This window comes from Narcine bancroftii, chromosome 7 (genome assembly GCF_036971445.1).
Source record: "Narcine bancroftii isolate sNarBan1 chromosome 7, sNarBan1.hap1, whole genome shotgun sequence".
In the NCBI taxonomy this organism is placed as follows: Eukaryota; Metazoa; Chordata; class Chondrichthyes; order Torpediniformes; family Narcinidae; genus Narcine; species Narcine bancroftii.
The window spans coordinates 134989991-135017697 of NC_091475.1; the positions used below are offsets into that span (position 1 = coordinate 134989991).

At 39.6% G+C, this 27707-nt stretch overlaps 1 protein-coding gene across 3 annotated transcripts in view; it reads right to left on the bottom strand.

Annotated features, from left to right (window-relative positions):
• Nucleotides 1-460: 460 nt before the first annotated feature.
• The window catches only part of birc2 (baculoviral IAP repeat containing 2), a 60871-nt gene continuing 33624 nt past the window's right edge, over nt 461-27707 (bottom strand). For 2 of the 3 annotated variants that reach the window (XM_069890714.1, XM_069890715.1), the window contains exons 3-9: nt 25793-25892; nt 24649-24730; nt 24522-24567; nt 18088-18327; nt 14081-14332; nt 3412-3450; nt 461-3188 (exon numbers count right to left, since the gene is read on the bottom strand). In XM_069890714.1, coding sequence (XP_069746815.1) covers nt 2995-3188; nt 3412-3450; nt 14081-14332; nt 18088-18327; nt 24522-24567; nt 24649-24730; nt 25793-25892 — 953 coding nt within the window. In that variant the 3' untranslated portion in view covers nt 461-2994. The remainder of the gene's footprint in view (nt 3189-3411; nt 3451-14080; nt 14333-18087; nt 18328-24521; nt 24568-24648; nt 24731-25792; nt 25893-27707) is intronic. The other variant, XM_069890716.1, reaches the window with a different exon arrangement.

Below are 27707 nucleotides of genomic sequence, written 5' to 3' on the forward strand. Positions count from 1 at the left end.
GAAATGCAAGAAGGGAAGTTGGGAAAGGGTACTGGAATTCATCATAGCACAAATAGATTTGAAAGTGATAGCAGCAAACCGTTACCACAAGCACAGGGACACATTCTCTGCCATCCAGAATCTAAAATAATGGACCCTTTCTACATGCAACAGAGTTAATATTATTTATCTAATTACCTTGCTCTACTTGTTATATCACTACTTCAATTGGTGCTAAAATTATATTAAAAGAACAATTTAAAAGGCTACCTCTAGGAAACCAGATGGGAAAACCTATGTAAAATGGACAATTTGGACAAAAATCACCCCAGTAATTTTAATTTTAGAGATACAGTCCATAATAGGCCTCCCAGCCCACAAGCCCATTCCACCCAAATACATCAATTAACCTACAAACCCCCTCAAGTTTGAGCAGAGCACTTTATGGAATCCCACGCAGACAAGGGGAGAATATACAAACTCATGTTTTACACTGTGTAGTTTACTTTTTGCACTAATTCTGCTGCACCAGCAGAAAAAAATCTCAGGGATGTGTGTGACATCATGTATGTACTGACAGTAATCTGAAATTCCTTACAGTATTCAAACCCAGGTGGCTGGCAATGTACTGGTGCTCCCCTACTTACCTCCAAAATATGATTTTTAAAAGATACGATGGTTCAGATCCATACATCCAATTTCAAATTCTGATCTGCTCCCATGCTTGCAATCTGCAGTACACAACACTCTCACAATGCTGGGCAATGGCAGCATCGCGTGAGAGTATTGCACAGCATCCATCAAACATTCTTCATGCAGCTGTGTGCGTTAATGGTTTTCTCAGTGTGGAATAAATATATTCAAAATTTAATAATCAAAATGGTAGGTGCAGTATTCTTTTCTGACAAGATTTTTTTGACTTTCGATGAATTTTCTAGAACACAACCCCATTGTAAGTTGAGGAACACCTGAAATTGCATTGGCCACCCCTTAAATTCATCAACCAGAAACAAAAACACAATTCAATGCAATTCCACAATGATCGATTTAAATCCTAGAAAAAAGGATGTAAATATTCTACAAAGTCAAAATTTGTCTCCAGCTAAATAATGGTTTAGGTTGCCTCAGAATAAACCCAAAATAATCTTGTTGTACACTGGAATCCTGTCTAAATGGAATGAAATGTTCAGCAAATGAACAATGGAACAAAGAGCTCATTGAAATCCAAACAAAATGCAGCTTCATTGTCATAGTGAATCTTATCCAAATAGAAATTAATTTTTCTGTGAAAAGGCACATTAAAAAAACCTTGAAAAAAATAACTGGCACATGCAAGCTATTGGGAGTTCTGGTGGATGGGAAATAGCTTTTGTCATATGACAAAAATATACAATATTGATTAGTGTTTTCATGAATGGGTTATTGTAACTGCTCATCTTTCACGTGCACATAGTAAGAGCCTGCAAGAAATGCAAAATCATGCTCACTTCATCTTTTGCAAGATAAAGGTTATGGAATGACCAAATTATTCTGCCAAGGCTGCTCGCCAGATGCCCAAAGATACCAGCAACAGTGCCATCTTTTGCACCAGTCAAAAATTGGATTAAAATAAAGCAAACCTATTGAGAATGTATGGTTTACAGATAAACTACCCGCTCAAATTAGCATAGGGTTAAACAATCAGAGGGATTAAGGAGTTGCACAGGTTGGTACAAGTCCATAGACCACAAGATCATAAGAGATAAAAGTAGGCCATTTGTCCCATAGAGCCTGCTCTGCCATTTTATCATGAGCTGATACATTCTCCCACTCAGTCCCATTCCCTTGCCTTCTCCCCATGATCCTGGATAACCTGTGATTATTCAGATACGTATTAATTTGTGCCTCGAATGCACCCAATGACTTAAATAAGTGAAATGGATCTGAAGTGATCAGGCCACAAGAATAACCTTAGGGATTGGACTACTATTAATGGCCTGGCTAAGTACTGTGGATTTGGCAAGTAACAAAATGAGAGAGGTGAGAAAAAAGGGGTCAAGTGGAAGATGAGTCATACAGGGTGGAGCAGTGGATGCAAATGCTGGAATTTGATCATAGTGGTATAATGATAGCTGTTTGGGAAGAACAGATGTACACAGAAGGAAGATTCTGAGAGAGTATGAGAATGGATGGTGGGAATGGGACAAAAATGGGACTGGGGAAGAGTAGTTGGAAAGAAGAGAGGGCTGCAGAATGCACAGGCCAAAATACAAGGTATTTACAATGGGGGGGATCTTGCAATGGAGAAGACAAAGGATGGACATGTCGATTTGGGACAGGGAGTTGGGGGGGGGGGGGGGGAAGAAAAGGAGTTGAAATGGTAATATTTAAATATGTACAATGCACTTCAATTTTCCATCCTGTATCACTAATGTTAGCCACAGGATTTATATACTTCTCTACAAATAGTGTTTTGATACCATTTCAAAGCAGGGGCCATTTTTTAAAAACAACTTCACTGGAACAATGCATTTAAAATATGTGCAGACAACAGTACAATTTTCAAGAATGTTTTCAATTTATGTGCAGTTTGTCAAAGTAGAAAATTAAATAATGACTTAGAATAAGTATTATTCTAAAAATGCATGTTTCTAATTTTCATTAAATTGTTGATTTTATAATTTAAGCCTTGCAAAACACACCATATATTGATGGTTTAAATTAGCATGCAGTAAAGGGGACATTTTCCCATCTTCTATTACTCAAATGCATACAACTGATTTATACTGATACAACCAGAAATGTTATTATTAACATTAATCATCAGGGCAACAGTATTTTTAAACATGAAATTATAATTTTCTATACCAAATTAAAAATACAACACATAAGCACTCAGACAGAAAATCTATAATATGATTAAGTAAAGAGCATAAAGAGTGCTCTTGTCTAAAATTTAACAAACATTAATTTATCACCAAGAGTATGCTGTCTGAACAATTAATTTATAACAATTAAACTACCATAATTACAAGATTATGACAGGAAGGTTCTAACTGTTCCTTTGATGGTATCCCGGCAGATTGGACACTTTCTAAGGGAGGGTGCACAGTCTGTACAAACAACCAAATGACCACATGTAATAAACACAACTGAGACCTCTTTGTCCATGCATACTTTACAAGTTCTTTCTTCCTGCAACCTTCGTAATTGCTCTTCCATGGACAAGCCTAAAAATAACAAAAGCTGATGACCGACTGAAGTTGTTTCAACACTAAGTTTACAGACATTTACATTACAATGGATTTTTTAAAAAAATCACTTAAAGCCTACTCTTGGTTGTCAGTGCATTTCAGTTTATCCCAAAATATAACAACTTCGAATGTCTATTATTCGAAAATAACACAAATGCATGCACAAAGATAGGATAAAGTGGGTAAAGGAAAAACTCACCCAGTGTATCAGATGCTGAACAAGACAAGCTTTTATGTACTGAAATACAAAACATATTAGAGCCCATCAGATCACAGAAGCAAACACCAACTAAAAATTTACAAGTGTTTTATTCTCAAGATAATGTATTCAGTGCCTTTATAATATGCATAATGTACTAAAGACCCTTATTTAATCAATAATATTCAGTGGCTGAAGTGTGTTGAGAAGGTGAGATTGGTGGGTGCATCGAAGGGAAAATGAATGCTGATCCACCATGTGCATTAACTAGTGTAAACAAATTATGTTTTTTTTTAAAAAGTACAACTTGATATATATATATATCTATATATATATATATATATATATATAGATATATATATAATACAGGAAAGCAGTGGAGGGAGAGTCCAGTACTTTGTTCAATTTGACAATGCTCCACGCTATAAACTCCACAAGTTTCATTCATGGACAAAGAGGTACATAGCTCATTTAACAAAATTAACATTTTTGACCAATTTTTGTATAAATCTTCTCCTCAAATATCCAATAATGCAGATTCAACAAGAAACAATTCTGTTAACATTACAGAGAGATGCATATAGAGATATACAATAAATAATGCTGATTTCAATTCCCAAATTTTAACTAGCATAAGGATTCAGAGAAAACAGAATTTCTATTCAGTCACAGTTTTTTTAAAAACAGATCAATTTATTGTAAAACATCTTGGTAATATAGCTGGTAAAATGGAGGAATCTTGGAATGGGAACATTTGGAGACAGTAACCATACTCCATACATTTCAAAGTGGATACAGAAAAACATAGCAATGGTTCTCGAATAAAAGTCTTAAACAATAGGAGACAGATTTCAGTCATCCTCAAGGTAGAATGGGAGAAACTTGGTGTAAGTGCCAGGAGCTGTGATTTATTTCAAAGGAGTTTAAAAACAAAACAGAGAGAGGACTCAGTGACTGCCAAGTGTCAGAAGCTTAATTTCAAGGGAGTTTCAAAGCAGAGGGCAGCTACAGATAGAGCCAGCCAAAAAGGGAAGCTCTAGCAGACCAGCCTTTATTGGTGTGGCCAATGTGTTGGGAGTGGAGAGTTAGAGACTTTAGCTTGAAAGGCTTCAGCACTAGAAGCTGGGGACATACTCCAGGTTTGCTAAAGCCAAGCAAGATAGTTTCATAATAACCAAGAGTAGGTAGTGGGAATGGCAGCCAGGGCACTGGTATGCTTCAGTTGCAGCATGTGGAAAATCTGGGACAGCATAAGCATTCTTGATGATTACACATGCAAGAGGTACACCAAGCTGTAGCTCCTTACAGACCGTATTAGGGAGCTGGATGAACTCCAGATCATTTGGGAGGCAGAGGAGTTGATAGACAGATGCTATAAGGAGATAGGCACACTAAGAGGCAAAGGAAGGCAATTGGGTGATTGTTAGGAAGGGAAGGGGTCTAGGCAGTCAATGTAGAGCATCCTTGTGGTTGTTCCCCTTTTCAACAACCCCTTTAGATACTGCTGGGGGGCATAGCAAGGCAGCATCCAGACCAAGAGCATTGTGGTCAACTGAGCCTCTGAAGGGAAGGGTAAAGTCAGATGGAGTAATAGTCATGGGGATTCCATTGTCAATAGAACAGAGAGGAGATTCTATTGCCACAAAAGAGACCCCAAATAGAGTGCTGCCTTTGGTGTTCAGGTGTAGAAAGTCTCTAAGCGGTTGCGAAATATTCTTAAGGGGGAAGCATGAGCAGCCAGAGGTCGTGGTACATATTGCTACCAATGATATAGGCAGGAGAGGTACTGCAAAGCAAATTTAGGGAGTTAAGAGGTTGAAAAAAGGACCTTCAAGGTGGTAATCTCGAATACTCCTGATGTCACCATATAACCACTTACAGCACAGAACAGGCCAGTTCGGCCCTACTAGTCCATGCCGTAGCAAATCCCCACCCTCCTAGTCCCAGTGACCAGCACCCGGTCCATACCCCTCTAGTCCCCTCCTATCCATATAATGATCCAGTCTTTCCTTAAATGTAACCAATGATCCCGCCTCGACCACGTCTGCCAGAAGCTCATTCCACATCCCCACTACCCTCTGCGTAAAGAAATTTCTCCTCATGTTCCCCTCATAATTTTCCCTCTTCAATCTTAAACCATATCCTCTAATTTGAATCTCCCCCTTTCTTAATTGAAAAAGCCTATCCACATTTACTCTGTCTGTCCCTTTTAAAATCTTAAACACCTCTATCAAGTCCCCTCTCAATCTTCTACGCTCCAGAGAAAAAGCCCCAGTCTGCACAACCTTTCCCTGTAACTCAGACTCTGAAATCCTGCAAGCAAATTTTAACTAGCAAGCAAAGATCAGAACGGGAAGACTGCTCAGACAAATGATTGGCTGGTAAGATGGTGCGGGGGCAAAGTTTCAAGCTTTTGAATCACCAGAACATTTTCTGGGGAAGGGGTGACCTGTTTAAGTGGGACAGATTACACCTGAATTAGAGGAAACCAACATCCTGGCAGGGAGATTTTCTACTATTGTTGGGGAGGGTTCAAAATAGATTTGCGGTGGATGGTAACTTAAGTGAAGGGGTAGTGGAAGACACACAAGTTAGGACTGCAGATAGGAAGTTTGTGTGGAAGTACAGGCAGAAAGAGAAATATTGCAGCCATGGGGATGAGTTGTAATGTAACAGAGACACGGAGCCAAGTAAAAGTAACAAATACAGGGCTAAAGGTTTTGTACTTAAATGCAAGCAGCACAAGAAATAAAGTAGATGACTTTGTAGAACACATTGACAAGTAAGATGGAGACCTGGCTAAAGGATGGATGTCATTGGGTGCTGTATATCCAAGTATACACAGACATTTGAAAGCATAGACAGGTAAGCAGAGGGGGTGGCATGGCTCCATTAGTAAGGAGTAACATTAAATCATTAGAAAGGTGACATAGGATCAAAATATATAGTATAATTATGGGTTAAGCTAAGATATGACAAGGGTAAAGCAACACTGTTGGCAGTCATATACAGACATCTAAACAGTAGCCAGGATGTGATCAACAAATTACAGCAGCATATAAAAAGTGTCAGAAGGGCAATGTTATTGTAGTCATGGGGGATTTTAACATGCAAGCAGATTGGGAAAACCAGGTTGGGACCAGATCTCAAGAGAGAATTTGAAGAAAGCCTGCAAAATGGCTTTTTAGAGCAGCTTGTTGATGAGCCCTCTCGGGTAGCAGCTGTACTGGATTTGGTAGTGTGTAATTCATCAGAGATGATTAAAGAGCTTAAGGCAAAGGAACCATTCAAGTGCAGTGATCACAATATGGTGGAATTCAATTTGAAATTTATCAGGGAGAAATTAAAGTTAGATGTGTCGGAGTCAAAGGAATTACAGTGGCATGAGAGAGGAACTGGCCAAAGGATGAAGAGCAGCAATGGATGGAATTTCTGCAAGAAATGAAGTTGCAGCATAAAAAAATGAAATATTCAAATGGAAAATTGTTACAACCATGGCTGACAAGAGAAGTAAGAGCCAACATAAAAGTAAGAGGGCATACAAGGAAGCAAAAAGTAGTGGGACGTTTTAAAAATTTGTGGAAGGTAACTAAAAAAACATGAGGGAAGCATAAAATAGAGGGTATAAAAAGCTTCAAGTGTATAAAGAGCAAATGAGAGGCAAGAGTAGATATAGGACCACTGGAAAATGACACTGGAGAAATAATAGGAGATAAAGAAATGGCAGAGAAACTAAATGTCTTCATAATAGAAGACATTAGCAATGTGCCAGATGTCCAAGGGTATCAGAAAAGGAATGCAAGTGCAGTTACTATTTCAAGGGAGAAAGTGACCAGAAAGCTGGCACAAGGGTGAACAAGTCTCCTGGTCCAAGTGGATTGCTCCCTCAGATACTGAAAATAGCAATAGAGATTGTGGAGGCATTGGGAATGATCTTTCAGAAATTAATAGATTCTGGCATGGTCCTGGAGGACTGGACAGAGGAAAAAAAAATTACTAACGTCACACCTATTTTGGAGGGGGGGGTGGGGAGGCAGCAGAAAGGAAATTATGGACTGTATAGTCTGACAGTGGATGGGAAGATGTTGAAGTCAGTCGTCAAGGATGAGGTTACAGAATAATTGGGATGCATATGAGAATATAGGCCAAAGCCAGCATGGTTTCTTTCAGAGAAAACTTTGATTGACAAGCCTAATGGAATTCTTTAAAGATAAAAGGAGATGCAGTGGATGTTGTGTATTTGGATTTTCAGGAGGCCTTTGACAAGGTGCCAAATATGAGGCTACTGAACAAGAGTCCTTGGTATTACAGGAAACATTGATTGATTTGCAAGAAGGGTGGATGTTGTGGCCAATTTTTTTTTTTAAATGCTGTTTTTAGATGATGTAGGTTATAGAATAAATGGCTTTGAGGTCATGTTTGGAAATGATACAAAGGTAGGTAGAGGTACAAGTAGCAATGTGGAAACAGACTGCAGAAGGACTTTGCAGAAGATTAGGAAAATGGGCAGAGAAGTAGCATATGAAATATAATGTCAAAAAGTGTACAGTCATTTACAGAGGTAGAAGAAATAAACAGGCAGACGATTTTCTAAATGGGGAGAAAATTGAAAATTCCGAGATGCAAGGGACATGGTGTCCTCATGCAAGATACCCTGAGAGTAAACTTGTTGGATGAGTCGGTGGTGAAAAAGGCAAATGCTATGTGGGCATTCATTTCAAGTGGAAGAGAATACAAGAGCATGGATGTAAATTTTGAGGCTTGAAAGGTAGCAGTGAGAAACTCATTTGGAGAATTGTGAGCAGTTTTGGACTCCACATTTAAGAAAGGATGTGCTGGAAATGGTGAGGTTCACAAGGTGATTCTGGGAATGAAAGGGTTATCATGAGGAACATTTGACTGCTCTTGGCCTGTACTCATTGCAATTTAGGAGCATGAGGGTGGATCTCATTGTAACATTTTGAATGATGAAAGGAATGGATAGAGTAGATGTATAAAGGTTGTTTTCCATGGTGGGAGAGTCTAGGACAAGATGGCACAAATTCAAGATTGAAGGGCATCTGTTTAGAACAATGATGTGGAGAAATGTCTTTAGCCAGAGGGTGGCAATTCTGAGGAACTTGTTGCCAAAGGTGGTTGTGGAGGCCAAGTTGTTGGGTGTATTAAGGGAGAGATTGACAGGTTCTTGATTAGCCAAGGCATCAAAGGTTATGAGGAGAAGGCCAGACAATGTGACTGAGCAGGAAAATGGATCAGTTCATGATTAAATGGTAGGGCAGACTCAATGGGCTGAATAACCTATTTCTGCTCCTGTCTTTTGGTCTTGTAGGTTAGAATATATTTGCACAGTGAGCACATTCAGAGAAATAGTGAGTGTTCAGGGCCAACACATTCATGTGAAGGCAAGAGCAACAAGGATCTCTGATATCTTAATACAATTAGGTTCCAAGTGGTTTACTCTCAAATGTTCAAGTTTTGCGCAACTACAATAAAACATTAAAAAAACTCAGAATCTGCTACAATGCATGGATTTCTTGAATTCATGGTGCAATTCTTAAAAAAAGGGAAACACTGGAGTATATTCAATATCTGGATATTTCTCAGACATGGGGAGTGGGGAAATACTACTTTAAATACTCACACCAGACAAAGTACTTATTCCATTCAGCACCCCCCCACCCCCAAACTAAACCACCACCACCCAAAAAGACATTAGCCCCTTTCACACTTGCCGTTCAGTGTCCTGGGATAGAATGGGGGTTTGGCTTTTCACACATGACCACTCCTAACTGGGACATTGTAAGTGTTCACACTTGCAAGGAGCCACCCAGGGTAGGACTATTCTACCTTCTATCAGTGCATCAAGCGATGGTGAACTTGCGCTAAATCCTGATCAATTTATTATGATCTTATATTTGATCAAAATTAATCATGCCAAATTATAATATAATTAAACTTTATGTACAGCACAGTATGAGCCCTTCAGCCCCTGTTGTTGTGCCGACCTATGTAAACCTTTAAGGGACCATGGAAAGTGCTAGCACTAAATAGAAATAGCAGATCATTTTTAAATAGCGTGGGAAAGTTGGCTGCGTTATCACGTACAATTTAAACAGCATGAAAAAGGTGGCAGCACTATCGCGCAAAATTTATAAATGCCATGGGGAAAAATAAAGCAATGGTGGACCTGCCGTCCCAGAATTCCATGCAGCTGAGAAATGGCTATATTCTTGGCTGCATGCATGGAGCATTCACATTCATAAGGGGTTTCTCTGCTGCACAGCATTCTGGGATGCCAGGTCAACCATTGCTTCCTCCCCCATGGTCTTTATAAATTGCTATTTGTTGCCTCTTTCTCTCTTCCCCACTGTGACTTTCCTATGGCAAAGTTCATACCTTTATTTGAGTCTTCTTCCTGCACTCAGGCAAAAACTTGGATAATTTCAATCTCACAATGCAATTACCTGTTTCACATTTGCCTGATTGCAACGCCGGTGTCTGCAGATGCTAGGGATTGTACTAGGGGTCGAAGCCGTCAACCCCCAGAGTGATATGCCATCATCTGACGCCGGCGTTGAGCTGATTTTGCTTTCACACTAGACATTTTAAAGGCAGATTGGCTGTCAATTCCTGGGATCATTTGCAAGTGTGAAAGAGGCTATTGAGGCAATGAAGTACTGATGGACTTCTTTCAAACAACCTGATCAGTGAAACAAGCAGAGTAAATATTGTACCATTACACTGGACAATCAAAATTCTTCATTTAATGTTCAATGCAAAGTTTGCTTCTTCATTGATGAATCAAATAAACAACAGATGTACTAAATTCAGGAAAGGTTAGGTTAATGAAAGTTGGATCTGACTTGTGAAATGCAAACTCCTGAACAGTCCATGAAAACAACACTGAAAAGAAAAAAGGTTTCTAAAATATTGAAAAATGTGTAATTATTCATTTTTTTGGATCTGAGGATAAGATGAAAATGCAGTTATCCAAATAATGACTGGCAATACAGCAAGTTTTAAAAACAACAGCTTTAGTGATCCGCTGATACACAATTGTTATGTACTCAATTAGTCAAGGCTGTTAAGATCAAGATAGAAGCAGTGAAGGGGGGCTTGCCACGTGATGACTTGGGACTAGACTTGAATTCTCTACTCTCTCTGAAAAAGCTTTTTTTTTTATAAAAAGTCAAAAAGCCTGAAATGATTGAAAGAAAATAGAAGAGAAAGCTATTGGAAGGCCTATAGAACAATATACAATGCCACTCAAGATAAAACGACAGTAACTTCTCAAGAACTTGAACAAGAAAAAGCTGATAAAGAGAGGCCTGCCTTGAAGAAGGATCCTGGAGCTCTCCAGAGGGTAGGTGCCCGTGGGGATAAGCCTGGAGCTGGGGAGACCTTGGACATTGCTGTCCTATGTCTCCCCTGACAATGGCAGTCTACCACGGGTGAAAGAGTCGCACATTCGCAGAAAGAAAGAGGCAATTTTAAAAAAGGCCCAAGAAGCCTCCAGCTCCAGTGATGAAGAGGAGGAACAGGAAGAAGAAATGTATGTTGAACAGAGAGTTTTGACTAAAAGACAGGAGATAACAAGAGTCTTATATATCCACAACTGAAATGAAGTATATGGATACTTTCCAGCAAACTTTGTAATCAGGGTATAATTAAAAATAAGGGTTCTATAAAGAAGGTGGAGAGAATGCTGCCACAAATGGAACAAAAATTTGAAGTGATGGATGCAAAAATTAAAGATAATGAATTTGAAATTCAACACGTTAAAGGAAATGAAGTAAGTTCAAGCTGAATATTTTTACTAGGGGATATACATGAAAAGCATAAAATTGAAATTGGATAAATATCAAGAAAATTTTTTTAAGTATTACAATATCAACTGCAAAGAAATGTATAGCAATATCATGGAAAGATAAGGAAGTATTATCAAGTAGGCGGTATAGTGAGATGCAAAATTGTACGTATACCTTTGGAAAAAATTATATATATAGTTTAAGGAATAGAGCTGAAAATTTTTATAGTATTTGGAAACCATATATGGATTTTATGAATAATTTTCCATCCACCTACCTTATCCACGCCTCTTAATCAGAAATTTTAATAATTTTTTTTGCATTATTGGATATGGGTATTTGATTAATGTTTTATTCATTTTTTTCTGTAATGATACAAATTATTAAATAAAATATTCAAAAAAGATGAGACTAGAATAAGAGAGTATTCACAATTCAAGGGAGTACACTTAAAAGTGATGAGGAACTTCTCCCAGAGGTGAATCTGGAATTCTATGCCCAATGAAATAGGTTGAGGCCGCCTCATGAAATATACGCAAGATGAATAAGAGGGGAATTAGGGGGTTATGGTGAGCAGGAAGCTCAGCAGAGCTGAGTCCACTGCCAGATGAGCCATGACCTTGTTCAATGGCAGAGCAGGCTCGACATGTCCAATGACCTACTACTTATCCTATTATGGATATATAGCTAGTGACCAATCAAAAACAACTGAAACTGAGATTGAAGATAACTTGAACTAATTGATGACTTCAGGAAGGAAAGGAAAACCAGTGATCATCAGAGGTGGAGAAGGTGAGCAAATACAAGTTCTTAGGAGTCATTATCTTGGAAGTTCACCCTCCCCATATTTGAGAACACCATCAGAGAGCAGCAGTAATCATCAAGTATCCACACTACCCAGCACATGTTGTTTTCGCTGCTACCATCAAAAAAGAGGCACATCTGCCACAAGACTCACACTATCAGGTACAGGAACAGCTGCTGCTTCTCCACCATCAGACTCAACAACAAATTCAATCAAGGACTTATTTAAGGACTCAGTTGATTATTTTCTTCTTCTCTGTATTGCAGTTTAATTACATTTCTTTGTTTACATGTGTACATTATGGACTTTTTTTGCACTATAAATAAGTGGAAATTCTGCCTCATTTGCATGAAGAACCACCTCAGGGTTAGATGTGATGTCATGTATAGTATGTATTACGACAATAAATCTGATATCTAAAATCTGAATTAAAAAATATTAACCACCTGCTAATTGAGGACTGGCAAAGCACAAACAAACTTTAAAAATAATGTGGAAAATTAACTTTCTGACTGAACCCAAACATTTAAAAGGGTGAGAAATTAAAAAGAATCTTGGACAGACAACTCTCATTTTCAAAAACACATGAATTCTGGTAACCACAATTTGTGCAAGCACACGTCAAGGTGACAACTTTACATTATTAACACTTCCTCAGCAGTTTAAAATAATAGTTGTCATAGAAACATAGAAAATAGGTGTAGGAGTAGGCCATTTGGCCCTTCAAGCCTATATCGCCATTCATTTTGATCATGGCTGATCATCCACTCAGTACCCTGTTCCAGCTCTCTCTCCATACCCCCGATCCCCCTAGTCACAAGTACTAAATCTAACTCTCTCTTAAATATAGCTATGGAACCGGCCTCAATCACTTCCTGTGGCAGAGAATTCCATAAATTCACCACCCTCTGAGTGAAAAAATTCTACCTCATCTCAGTCCTAAAGGACTTCCCCTTTATCCTCAAACTGTGACCCCTGGTTCTAGACTTGCTCAACATTGGGAACAATCTTCCTGCATCTAGCCTGTCAAATCCCTTAAGAATTTTGAACGTTTCTATTAAATCTCCTCTTAATCGTCTAAACTCCAGCGAGTACAAGCCCAGTCATTCTAGCCTTTCTTCATATGCAAGTCCCGCCATAATCTGATCAACCTTTTCTGCACTCTCTCCATGGCAATGATGTCCTTCCTCAGATAAGGAGACCAAAACTGAACACAATACTCCAGGTGAGGTCTCACCAAGGCCCTATACAACTGCATCAATACCTCTCTGCTCCTGAACTCGAATCCTCTTGATAGGAACGCCAAGATACCATTCGCCTTTTTACTGCTTGCTGCACCTGCCTGCCCACTTTTAATGACTGATGCACAGCGACAACACCCAGGTCTCTTTGCATCTCCCCTTTTCCTAATTGGATACCATTAAGATAGTACTCAGCCCTCCCATTCTTTCCTCCAAAGTGGACACTTATCCACATTATATTGCATCTGCCATGCATTTGCCCACTCACTCAACCTGTCCAGGTCACCCTGCACACTCTTAACAGCCTCTACACAGCTTACAATGCCACCCAGCTTCGTGTCGTCTGCAAACTTAGAAAGGCTGTTTTTTATTTCCTCATCTAAATCATATCTGTGAAAGTGCAATCTGCAATACCACAATGGGTTCAAGTGCAAGCACAATTCCCAAAGCATTAGCTTTTGTACCTATTACTCAGATAAAACAGGATGGGTGCAGTTTGCACAAAAACTGTTGCACTATTGGAAGTCAATGTGCAACATCAGTAAGTAAACAATAGGCAAAGTCGCATTTTAAAATTAAAAGTGCATTGAAACCAATAATGTCGATTCCTGCGTTGAAGGGATACAGATTTGGAAGAGAGAGTGTCTCAGTTATTACTTTCCATTTTTCTTAATGGCAAGAAAATGAACAAGAAGAAATCTAAATATCTAGTCAAAATAAATAGTTACAAAAAGTTCAACAATATTTAACTTCCTTTTCACACCTTAGTTTAACACAAGATGGTAACGTGAAAACTTGCCACGGTAATTACTTACCATACAGCTTTTCGTGCACTTCAGGTTCATGCTTCAAAAGCACATTTTGAAAGGCTTCAGCTGCTGCACTTCCTTTGTGAATCATCATGTCAATTAACTCTCGGACTTGCTCATTGGCACAAGGTTTTTGTTTAATTGCATCACTTTCCATTTCATTAATAACAGAGAGCATTTCTAAATCATCAAGCAAAGGTGTTACATTTGCCAAATTATGGCTCAAAGCAACACAATTTTTCTTTAATAGCATTACATCTGGAAAAAAGGAAAGAAAACAACATTTGCTAATCTTTCATTGATAGGAACAGTGATATATTGGCAGATTTTATTAGAAAATATCAGGTTTACTGAAAACACCCTCTGATTATGGCCATTTCCAGTTTCTGTTATACAATGTAAAAGATTATAACTATTGATTTGGTAGGAGAATGTCTAGTGTGGGGGAAAAAAAACATCCTGTTTGGCGGCTTTTCATTATTAGAGATGTTAGTTAAATTCCAGGGTCCCCCACAACAGGCAAAGAAATCAACAGCACATCAAATTAGTGTTGCATCATTTCTTATTGATACACAGCAAACCCTCACTGATTTATCACTGCCAAGGCTTAATTTCATTAGTCATCAATTAAGGCTATCCTGCACCGCTTAAAACCAATGTGCTCCATTCAAAGCAAAGGGACATTGTTCTTAGAAGGTGCAAGAGGTTCTTTTCCACAAAATTCTAAGGTGGCTTCAGAGCATACACTCAGGTGTACCAATCAATGGCAGGAACCAAGCCTGGCACTATGAGTTAATTGATTAAGTGCCCGTCATGTAAGGAAATCTTCAAATGCTTAATTCACTCAACAGTCTCTGCTCTATGCCCCTGATAAAATTCAATGCATAGTTTTCCTCCCAAATGAATTTGAATCAGGATGTTTTCCTAACATTTTTTACTGTATCTTCACATTAAGCACGACTACAAGCTTCACACACATAACCTGTACGTTATTGCATCAGCTAATGAAAGATAAACATCACCCACCATGACATTCATGAGCAGGATTCTGTTATGAGACAAGCTGTAAAATCATAAGCACCAGTGAGAACTGGCTATCACTGGATTATAACTACACAAGTAATTGAATCAGAAGGATACAGCAAGGAAATAGGTCCTTTGATCCACAAGTCTGCACCAACCTATCACTTATTTCCAATGATCCTAAATTAATCCCAGTTTTTTTCCCTTCCAGATTTGCACCAATTTCTCCTGGCTCCCACCATTCACAAACACACAAGGTGCAATTTACAGTGGCCAATTAACTTACCAACCTGAACAGCTTTGGCTCATGGGAGGACTTAGTAATGCCCAGAGAAAATTTACAGGGTCACAGGGAAAGTATACAAACTCCAGGCAGACAGCATTTAAGGTTAGGACTGAGCCTGGATATCTGGCAGCAACTCTACCACCTGTGCCAACCCACTGTGATCAGCAATGATGCACAAATGATGCACATTAATAGATCCACAAATCCCATCCTCCCCTTCAAAAGCCATAAATTTGTCCCAACTTAAAATGATCCTGATAAAGTAATTATTTACCTCTGGCTTTCCCAACTTAGCTACACCAAAGCCTTTCTTTCATCTTCCTATTTCTGATAATCAAGATGACAGCCAGGGATGGGAGAGCAGGGGTTGTTAAAATAAAGAGTCACTCTATTAACAAAATTGTCAGCTGAAATACCATCACCTGAAGTAACTTAATCATGGGTAAGATCTGCACAAGGTAAACCACCCAGCACAAGACACCTTTGGATAGTTCATGAAGAAATAATCATGCAGCAACCAGTGCTTAGAGGGCAAGGTGCACACAAGTTCTCCTGCAAGAACTTGGATGGGGTAACCTACCTATATGGAACACAGTTCTTCCTTCATCTGGTGACAGAGACAAGTCACTCATGTATTTGGAAGAGTTTCTGAAATGTCATAGGACAGAAATCTAAGGGCCAAGTTCTGAAAAATAGGGCAAGTATAAATTGATACATGATGGTTGGCTTGGACTCAAAGGGCCAGAAGACTTGCTTCCTTGCTGTACAACTCTAATACAAACCACAAAGGACCAGAAAACAACAAAACCCTTCAGGCAATCTGGTCCTCACAATGCTAAAGGAGAACTGTAACTAAAACACAAGGCATATTTGAGTGAGGATTTCCTCACAGAACCACATTTTTCACACTGAGGTTCAGAAAGTTCAACTATTCCGTTCACAATGCAGATGGTCTTTTAAGTTGTCCTTTTTAGCTCAGCTCAATTTCTCATACTACCAATCATGCTGTAATTGAAGGAAAATTTTTACCATTTACTGGGATCTATGTTTATTTTCCAATTTTAAGCTTCTGCAAAGTTCTTCAGATCCTGCCATATTTGCTCTGTGCATTCATTGTTGAGCAACTTAATTCTATGAAGTCTCAACCCTTGCAGAATCATATCCAAAAGCCAATAAAAACTACATCAGCCACCAGCTGATAAACCAAAGCTATTTAAGAAATACTTTTTAAAAAGAGTTTATTCCCTTACGTAGCATACTTTGGTTGCAAAGGATGGAAAGGAGCAGAGGGAAAAATTTGAGCTGCGAATGAGAATTCAGCCACTTCAGAGTCAGTCATTCTCAGTTAAAATGCTGCAATTTGGCAGTGCTGATATCATGAAAATTAAAAGAAAACTGAGGATGCTAGAAATCAGAAATAAGAACAAAAAAAACAAGAAACACTCCAGACAAGAAGCTACAGATGATGGAACCTCAAAGGAAAAAAAACAATTTGTTTGAAGAGTTCAACAGGTCAAGCAGCATCAGTGGGAGAAAAACATTTGGGACAGTACCTTTCATCAAAACTGCAAATGTGGAGAAGGGACCAGAGACTGCAAGAAACAGCAGGCCAGACAGCATGGGAAAGTGAAACCATTATTTTTAGTTTGGGGCCCTTTGTCAAAATGGGAAACAAGAGAAAAACAAATTACTTTTAGTAACATAGAAGGTGGGAGAGGGATAGTTGTTTGGGGGCAGCAAAAATAGCAGTTTGAGTCCTTGGATGATTAAAAAAAAAGGAAGAGGGAAAATGAAGGTATTACATTTCCTGTAGCTGCACAGAGAAGTCCATTTGGTAGGTGGGGATGACTGACCAGAGAATCTAACAGTGTTTCCTTCAAAATGTGTCTGGAGATGGAATCTTAGTGCTCCATGTGCAGATAGTGTAATTGATTGACTATCAATAATGATAGTCAATCAATAATGATAGACTATCAATAATGATTGACTATCAATAATGATTGACTATCAATAATGATTGACTATCAATAATGATTGACTATCAATAATGATTGACTATCAATAATGATTGACTATCAATAATGATTGACTATCAATAATGATTGACTATCATTATTGATAGTCAATCAATAAATTTTCAGGTATCTGGTCATTTTTTTTTAAAACAACCCAGTTGCAACAAGTCACATAAGTGTTCAAACAATAAACCACAAGGGAAGGCTTTTTAAGCATGAAATAATGTTTAATTCTCACCAAAAAAAAAACCTGAACAAAATATGATAAATCCAACACCAAAAACTCAAAATTCTACTCAGAGGATTTTCCAATTTTTTTTCAACCCATGACATCAGTTCAGCTCCAATAAAATTTGGATAACTCAGGATTTCTGATTGCTTCAGATTTGCTCATTTATCCAAACGTTTGAGGCAAAATAATGCAATTTCAGCTTTGAAATTTTTTGGATAAATGAAGATTTCTGATTTTTTCTGAAGACCTCAATTATTCATAAAAATTTTCAGAGCTGAACAGGTCCAACACTTGCAGGTCCAAAAAATTTTAGATAACTGAGGATTTTGGAGAATCAGAGTTGTACTGTACGACAAACTAGGCCTGATCTTTGCATTAGAGAGATTCCGCCTTCTCTGGTAGAATGACATTAAAATCATAATTGTAGCATCTAAAGGATAAGCAACACTCAATGTACCTTCAGCCATCTCTTCTAATTTTCTTTCTTTGTCCTCTTGTCTTTCTTCATCTTCAGCATTCAGTAAATCAGTTACTAATTCGATGACAGATTTGTAATTTTCGCCACTTGTTACAATTTTTCTTTGGACTGTCTGTTTCACAAGTTTTCGACCAAATCCCATTTCCATAGCTCCCTTAACAACAGGTGTATTCATCATGACTGCATCCTCAGATCCATTTTCTCCAGGCTCAAAATTAACTAGCAGTAAATAGAAAATATTAAAGTTTTATTCAGAGACTTGATAAGATTCCCAAGCTATTATTCTAGATGAATGATGATCTCATCATAGCACCTTGAAAAGCATTGTGTAAGTCAAAATTAGAACAAATTGAATTAGCACTCAACTGGTTTGGGGGGCATTGTTAATTTCTACTTGAAAAAATGATTAAGCAGATAAATTCACTTCCCAGTCACTATTTGAACAGCAGTACTTAGAAAATTTCTTCAATCTGCTTACAAATATGGAACACTGGACAGATTGAAAATGTCCTTTCAGTGAAGTGAAAACACTTGTACTCTTCTCCAGACTACTAAACACAAAATAAATCTCATCAAACCCATGTAAAACATTAACAGTAATAAAAACAATAAAAAAAATTTAATTAACCAGTGACAGCACTCCTTTGCAACACATCATTAGCAATCCCCAAACCCATCAGGTGAAACATTCTCATGCTCCATTTCAATTTCAGTTAATTTTCCAAAGCTTATCCTGACCTCAATGGATTATATTGCCCTCTCTGTTCATATTAAGTGGCTGAACACAAATTCATTTCTGGATTTGCATGTTAACAGATAGCAATAATAATCATTTCATACTTAGAAAAAAACCCAACTACAAATAGAGTCTATGGCATTCATGAGAGGTATGGTGAGCAGCCAAAAGTCATAGTACACATTGGTACCAATGACAGATTAGAAAAGGGTTGAGGTCCTGAATACTGAACAGGGAATGATGAAAGAAGCTAAAAGGCAGATCAAGGGCAGTGATGTCTGGATTGCTGCCTGTGTCACAAGCCAGTATATGCAAGAATAGGAAGATATGGCAAATGAATGTGTTGATGAAGAGTTGGGACAGGGTTTCAAATTTGTGGATCGTTTGGATCACTTTTAGGGAACACTTGAACTCGAGAGGGAGCAATGTTCTTACCAGCAGATTTGCTAGAACTGTCAGGGAGGGTTGAAACTAGGTTGGCAGAGGGTTGGGAACTAGAGTGTTTGGTCAGGTGACAATGCAGCTGGTAGAAAGGAAGATGCAGTGTGAAGAAATGCAGTCAGTTGGATGGGTTTACTTATTTATTTTACTACAAAAGTAATAATAAGTGCAATGAACATGGAGCCTGGATCAGCACATGGAATTCCAATGCTTTAGCCTTTATAAACTTTCGGATGTTGCAAGATCAGGATTTCTGCTTGATGTTCTAGGATTCTGATGTTTCTTAAAGGATATGGAAGGGGTAAAAAGGGAGGGGGGAGTCACATTGCAAATCAGGGATTGTATCACAGCTGCAGAAAGGGAAGATGTAAGGCAATATCCTGTCTACTAAATCTGTTGGGTGTAATCAGACACGAAAGACACATTTGTGTTATTGGGAGTATTATACAAGCCACTGAATAGTAGATAGGTGGGCAAATTATGGAAAGGGTTGTTGTCACAGGTGACTTCAAGTTCCCCAACATTGATCAGGAACTCCTTAGTGGAAAAAGTTTAGATGGGGCAGAATCTGTTATTTGCCCAAGGTTTCCTGACACAGTATGTGGACAGACTGACTAAAAGAGCCTATACTGGATCTAGTATTGGACAATGAATCTGGGCAGATGACAGTCCTCTGTGTCTGTGAATTTCAGAACCACAACTCCCTGATCTTTAGAATAGCCATGGAGAAGGATAAAAATGGACAAAAATAAAGTAATTGGTAGGGAGCTAATGATTTTTAAACTGAGACATACAGTGTGGTAACAGGCCATTTCAGCCCACGAGTCCATGCCACCCAATTCCCTTGGTGTGTGCTCGTGGGCCAAAATGGCCTGTTACCGTGCTATATGTCTCAATTAAAAATGAAGTTTGCCCAACCCTGATTTAGACATACAGCAGTTACAAGCCTTTCCAGCTCATGAGCTTGTGCCACCCAAATACACCAATCAACCTACAAATCCTGTACATATTTGAAGGGTAAATGGAAACCAGAACACCAGGACGAAACCCACGAAGAAAATGTACAAACTGCACCAGATTCAAATCCAGGTCGCTGGCGCTGTAATAGCATTGCAATAACAGCTACGCTAACCGTGCTTCCCCGGTATAGGCAGGAATTTGGGAGCATTTAATTGGGAATAGAGAACTGAACAGCAGAAATGCAGGTTTAGGGACTACTTGCATGAGGTTCTGCATTGAGATGGTAGGGTAAATGAATTATGGTTAACAAGAGAGATGGAACATTTAATCAAGAGGAAGGATGCATACTTGAGATTTAGAAAACAGAAGTCAGGCAAGGCTCTTGAGAATTTGCCAGAAAGAAACGTGAGAGTTAGAAGATGTTATGAGAAGGCCTTGGCAAATCAGATGATGGAAAACTCCAAGGCATTCTACATAATATATTTGAAGAACAGGACGATGATTATACCATTCAGGGATACAGGGCAAAACAAGTGCTTGGTAGCAAAGGAGGTAGTTAATGAATGTTCATAAGGAAATGGGACAGTGAAGAACAGAAGGTCAGCATAGAACAGGCTAAGAAAGAGTAAGTGTTTGAGCTTCTGAAAAACAATAGGATAAAGAAGTCCTCTGGTTTGGATGGTATATACCCCAGGCAAATATGAGAAGCGAAGGAAGAAATTGCTGGGGAGTTGATGATGATTGTTGTATCCTCCCTGGCCACATGAGTGGCATCAGAGGATTGCAGGATGACCAATCACTTAACTTGTGACCTATCACGGACACTCAGCATCTCCTCACTTGTCATGAAGGCACAACAGCAACTGCATTTCTTGAAAAGACTGAAGCGGGCAAGGCTACCAGCCACCATTATGTCAACCTTCTATAAGAGCTCTATCAAGAGCATCCTGGCATCAGAGTATGGAACGGGTGCTGCAGAGAAATAGATTGGAGATCAATCTACAGGACCAAAGAGTGGCAGAGCCAATAGAGTCTCCCTCTCCCCACCATCTCCCTGTTGTCTGAAGAGGGCAAACAAAATCTTTGAGGAGCCCTTCCACCATGCCCACAACATCTTTCAGCTGCTCCTGTTGGGGAAGAGATACAGGAGTATCAAACCCAGCACCATCACACTGACAAACAGTTTCTTCCCATGGGTAGTCCCAACCAAAGGAGTTGCTCACACTAACCATCACAATATTTATTTATTTATTTGTTAGTACAGATGAAATACTACTTGCCCTGCAAATGTATTGTTTGTCTGCATGTGTTATGTCTGGTTGTGTGTCTGCTTATTTTGCACCGAAGACTGGAGAATACTGTTTCATCAGGTTGTACAGGTACACAATCCTTTATCCAGAACCCTTGGGGGACAGTATGTTCCAAATTTCGGATTTTTCCAGATTTCAGAAAAGCCAGCTGCCCCAGATTTAAGCCCACCTGAATTGTGCTGCCGTATCCACCCCCTTCCAGTCACGCTGGCATCGCTCCCCCACCAGCCGCCCACCCGAGTCGCGTTGCCATCTCTCCCCCCCCGCCCGCCCAAATCACGCTGTTGTCTCTCTCCCACCGCCCATGTCGCCCACCCGAATTGTGCTGCCATCTCTCCCCCTCACCCACCCGAGTCGCGCTGCCATCTCTCCCCCCTCGCCCACCCGAGTCGCGCTGCCATCTCTCCCCCCTCGCCCACCCGAGTCGCGCTGCCATCTCTCCCCCCTCGCCCACCCGACTCGCGCTGCTATCTCTCCCCCTCGCCCACCCGACTCGCGTTTCTCTCCCTCTCTCGGAAAAAATGCTGGTTTTTCGAGCTTTTCGCTGTACTTGTACAATCAGATGACAATAAAATTGACTTGATTTGAAATGTAGTTCCTTGTTCAAAAATATGGAGAATCCTGGGAATTATAAACCAGTGAGTTTTACATCAGTGGTGGGAATCTATGAGAGGATTCACAAGAATGAATCAATCTTATTAGGGATAGTAACCAAGGCTCTATGAGGGGAGGTTTTCATGATCCTAATTGAGGTCTTTCAAGCTGACAAAAAAAATTGAAGAAAGATTGGTGGATGTGGTGTATATTGGCTTCAGTGAGATACTTGACAAGGTATCTCATGGTATGCTCATTCAGAAAATCTTGAGGCCTGGGATCCATGTAAACCTGGCTGCATGGATTCCAAATTTACTTCCCCACAGAAGGTGGCTGCAGATGAAGCATATTCTGACTGGAGGTTGGTGGCTAGAGGTGTTTCACAGTGATCTGTTCTGCAATACCTGATTTCTGTGCATTTTTATGAATGACGGATGAGGAAATGGAATAGGCGAGTAAGCTTGCATGACACGAAGGTTGGAGGTGTTGTAGAAGTTGATAGGGTGATGAAGATGCTATGAGGTGTACTGGCCTTAATTATTTGAGGGAATGAGTTTAACAGCCACGAGGTAATGTTGCAGCTCTATAAAACTGGTTAGACTACACCTGGAGTATTGTATTCAGTTCTGGCTACCTCATTATATAAAAAAGATTCAAAAACTTTAGAAGGTGCAGAGGAGATTTATCATACTGTTGCCTTGATAAGGGAACACATCTTAAAAGGTTGAATGAGGTCTGTTTTTTTTCCCCTTTGGGGTGACAGAGGATGAGCAATAACAAGAGATGTGTAAGATTACAAGAGGTAATAGAGTGTATAGCCAACAACTTTTTCTTAAGGCGGCAATGGAAATCTGTTTAAGGCTAGTGGAGTTAAGTGTAGGGGATGATGGCAAAGAGATTTATTTAGAGCAGTAAGTGCCTACAACTCATTACCTGGGTGAGGTTAGAGGCTGCTACAAAAAGTAAATTGAAAAGTCTTAGATAGGCACATGAGTGCAAGACAAATGAGTTTTTAGCTGTGAGGTTGGGAAGGGTTAGATTGGTGGTGGAATAGGTTTATATAGGTTGGCACAACATCATTGTCCAAAGTGCCCATACAATGCTGTACTGCTCTATGTTCTGAATAGAAATTCTGCTCCACAGACATGCATATGCTCTTGTCAAAATTACAAATAATGTTCTGCACAAATGAGTATAGCAAATTATTCCTTATCCTGTTTGTAATCTATGAAGTATTTAGCCATGCTATCTTTCAATATTTCACAGCTAACATTGCACTTAGCTTGTTACATCTGCATCCAAACATAATAGAAATGGTCCCTCATGCACTTCCATGTTAAAATCTCTCATATACACTTTCTAACCCCCCCCCCACAATATCAATTCAATCTCATATCCCAGTGACACTTTACTCTTCACCAATATCCAGACACATGCTCAACCATCCAGCTAAATTACATCACAATCTCTCTCACTGATTTTACGATAATCAGTACTGGATGAGCAAGAATTTCCTCGAATATTTGCCAAACGCTGGGTTGACTGAAGGTTTGTTGTACTCAGTATACAATGAGATGAATCAAATGAAAAAAAATCACCCACAATTTTAAAAAGCATTTCTGAAACTATAATGTAGCCTGCATTTTGTTACTGGTAGCTTCATCACAATTAATAGTTAAAACCAATAAAATAGAAGTTACAAAAAAAAAGACCAGAGTCTAAAGTGGGTTATTCAGACCAACTGTGGACTCTTTACATAAGTGATTTATTCTGACATATCGTATGTTAATATTTCTTTCCTCTAACTGGCATGCTTCTTAGCTTCCTCTTAAATGCTTTTATGATTTTCACCTTAACTAATGCGTGGCATCATGTACTACACAGCCTTACCCATTTTTAGTATTTGAAAATAACTGACCAAATTATTCAAATACCTTCACACTTAATGATGCTCAAACTTCTTTATTATAATTGTAAAAAGCCAATGTAAAGTGCAAATGTATTTTCTTAAGCTATACAAGCTTTCTCCTTTGGTGCAAATGACATTCTTCCTTGATTGCATATAGGAGTTTCCTAATTTTGAAGCATCTTTTAATCAGAAATGATTGCTCACTGTACAGAGTATGGTACCACAGAACTAAATACAAATAGGAGAAAAAAAGTTTAACAAGAGAAATGCACATCCATGGAAAGAGCTTGAGGAGAGAATTATCAAAGTTGGAAACCATATTTCAGCTTGCTTTTGGCACCCCACAATAACAATTTATCAGGAGTATTATATTCACAAAAGAGCTAATACAATGAATAATAGCCAGCCTTATTCCAAATATAAACTAAATCACAAGATATTGTTTTCATGTGGTTGATGTTACCTGATGTTTGAGTTTCCTCTAAGATGTCATCAGAACTTGAATGAAGCTGCAAAGAGAAATGGTGATTTTTTTTTAATTAAATCGATATCACATCTGCCATTCCAAATTAATTGAAGTGAAATATTACCTGCAAATCAAGCAGATTTGGAAACCTTGACTGAATCTGATTTACAAATGTTTGACCCTTCTCTTGAAGAAGATATTCACACCTGAAATGATAATACAGTGGCAAGTTAAAACCACAATTAGTTTTAAGGATTAATGCTAATGTAGAATTAGAGAAAGATCAAAGATTGTTACAATTTATTCCATGGAGTCACTGGAATTCTAAGAACCAAATGATTTAAGAAAGAGTTAAAATAAGGTGCAAATCTATTAAGTAAATGTACACTATTCATATGATCAATTCTAGTTTTAAAAATCACTAAAACGCTAGTGCCTTCTGGCTCAGATTACTAGTTTTTTTTTCCCCACTCTCATTAATAAAACATAGAAAGACCCAAATAATCTATCAAATGACAGGCCTTTTGAATGTAGGATGAATCTGGAATACCAAAAGGAATCCATATAGTTACAGAGAATGTTGGAAGGCCGAACCTTACCGCATAACACCAGGTTAAGTGCGAATTTAGTATGCTGAAACTGCAGCTGGCAGAATGACGAGCAGTGACACTTGTCTTTCAAGGTAAGAGAAGTTGTGGGATTGGAAAATTCTGTCAAAGAAGCCTTAGCAAGTTGGTGCAATGCATCTTGTTAATAAGATACAATGCAGCATCAGTATGGCCATAATGAACAACTTGAACGTTCGTGTAGTTACTGAGATACCAATAAATTACAAGAGATGCTAATCCTGAAATACTTTTCCCTCTCATCACCCCTTCACAGGCTCTTAAAATTAGTCTACATAGCTTGGCTCAAATCAACATGTTCATCAAATATTTATAATCAAAATAGGAAGTACAGAGCTCGACTACCTGACAAGAACCCAACAGTGTGTTGGGTTTATATTCTGACAAGCAAAACCTTCTGCCTCAAGTTAAGTCAAACTATACTACAATGGTCCAACCAAACATCTGATCCAGGCAATGAGTGCCCATCAGAATCACCACATATGAACAGCACATCTGAAATTGCAACACCCATGGACTAACCACAAGTGCTCGGGTTCAGATTAGATTCTGTACACCGAGCCTCAGGTTAGGGCTTCAAGAGTCATCTATTTCTTAATCTAGCAGACCCACAACTTTTTAAATATTCTATAATCAATTTACCTTGGGAACCATTTTGCATGTTCCACCCATGGGTCATCTCCAGCCTCCCAGCTCCTCAGGCCACCATCGCAATAGAAGCATTTTACATCATCATTATGACCTGTTTTAAAAAAAATGTCAAGTTAATTTGCTGTTAATCCAAAGTATGCTCACATGATCAAATCCCTTCTAATTAACTATTTTTCACATTTGTCAGAAACCATGGAGGAAAAATGAAAAAAATAAGGTACTAAGTATCTACTAAGAAGCCCATTGATTGAAGGGATTGAGCAGCATATGGAGTATGTTTTTAAAAAAAAAAGCATCTGGTTAACTTCAGTGCAAAATGATAGTGTAGCATGCAGCAAGTATGGAAGGAAGACACACACACGAGGAGTCAAAGTCGAAGACTGCACTGGCATCTCTGCTTGTATGTGCCCCTGGCGCTGATGTCAGGGCCTGTCATCGCAGCACTGGCCTCGGGTTGGCTGCCATTCCTGCCAGAGTTCATCTTCTTGCCGTGCGGAGGTTACCTGGGACGACGGCCGGTGTTAACCCCAGGTCCGCATGGTCGCTACATTCATCAGCCATGTTGTGGGCTGGATGGTGTCTCCATGTGTGGGCCACTGCACGACCACCTCCCGCCCCCAATGAACCAGCAACTGGGCAAATGTCCGTAGCCTTCGGGGGCCTGCCTCTGTGTCGCAGGGGCAAAGTGGAGACCAGCTTGTTACTATCCAGATATGCCGGTTTCAGGGGGTCAACGGTAAGGGTCTCCTCCTTTACTACTGATGTCGAAGACAAAGGTGGAACCATTGTCATTAATGATCCTTTAGGGCCCCTCATAGGGTCATTGTAATGGTGGCCTATGTGTGCCCCTCCTCACAAACTTACTATCAATTCGCACATGTAGGACAAGTGTGTTTGTTGTCTGGCTGACCATGACTTTATCAAAGGCAAAATTCAGTGGCTTGTGGTCAGTGAAGGCTCTGAATTGCCGGCCTTCCAAATAGTAATGGAAATGTCTTACCACCAGGTGCAGCGCTAACAACTCCTGGTCAAAGCGCTGTATAATAATTCTGGGGGGCAGAGATGCCTGCTGAAAAAAGCCAGGGGTTGCCACTGGCCCTCAATGAGTTGTTCTACAATGCCCCCTACTGCTGCGCTGGAGGCATTGACAGAGCAGTAAGTGCCTACAGTTGGGGGATGGATCAGGAAAGTGGTAGTGGCCAGCACATCTTTGGCATTAACTGGAGGATTTCTCATCCCAATGTCTTTTGCCTGATATGTGCCACTGCCGGTATGAACCTGTGGTAAAAGTTTATCATACTGGCCAATTTCTGAAGCCCTTTCACCATGCATGGCATAGTGAAATGCCACACCTCCTCAACTTCCTTGGGGAGGGGTGTGGCCCCGTGCATGTTAATCCGGTACCTCAGTAAGTCAATGATGTTCAGACCAAACTGGCCCTTACAGGTGTTGATGGTCAGCCCGAACTCACTCAGCCAGGTGCACAGTTGTCTCAGGTGGGTGGAGTGTCCTTCCGGCTGGCGATGAGGATATCGTCCAAATAGATGAATGCAAATGGGAGGTCCTGGCCCATTGCGTCCATCAACCGCTGAATGTTTGTGCTGCATTCTTTAGATTGAAGTGCATGTCAAGAAACTGAAATAAAAAGGGGTATGATTGCAGTCTTGTGGACATCCTGAGGGTGAACTGGGATTTGGTGGTACCCCCAGATGAGGTCCACCTTGGAGAACATCCATGTCCCGTACAGGATGGCGCCTTGGGTGTGGGGCATGGGATATCTGGCGGGTGTGGTGGCCTCATTGGGGCCACAATAGTCACCGCATGGTCTCCAACACCCTGCTGATTTGCTCACCATGTGAAGGGGAGAGGACCGGGGACTATTGGAGCACTGCGCAATCGCCAACTC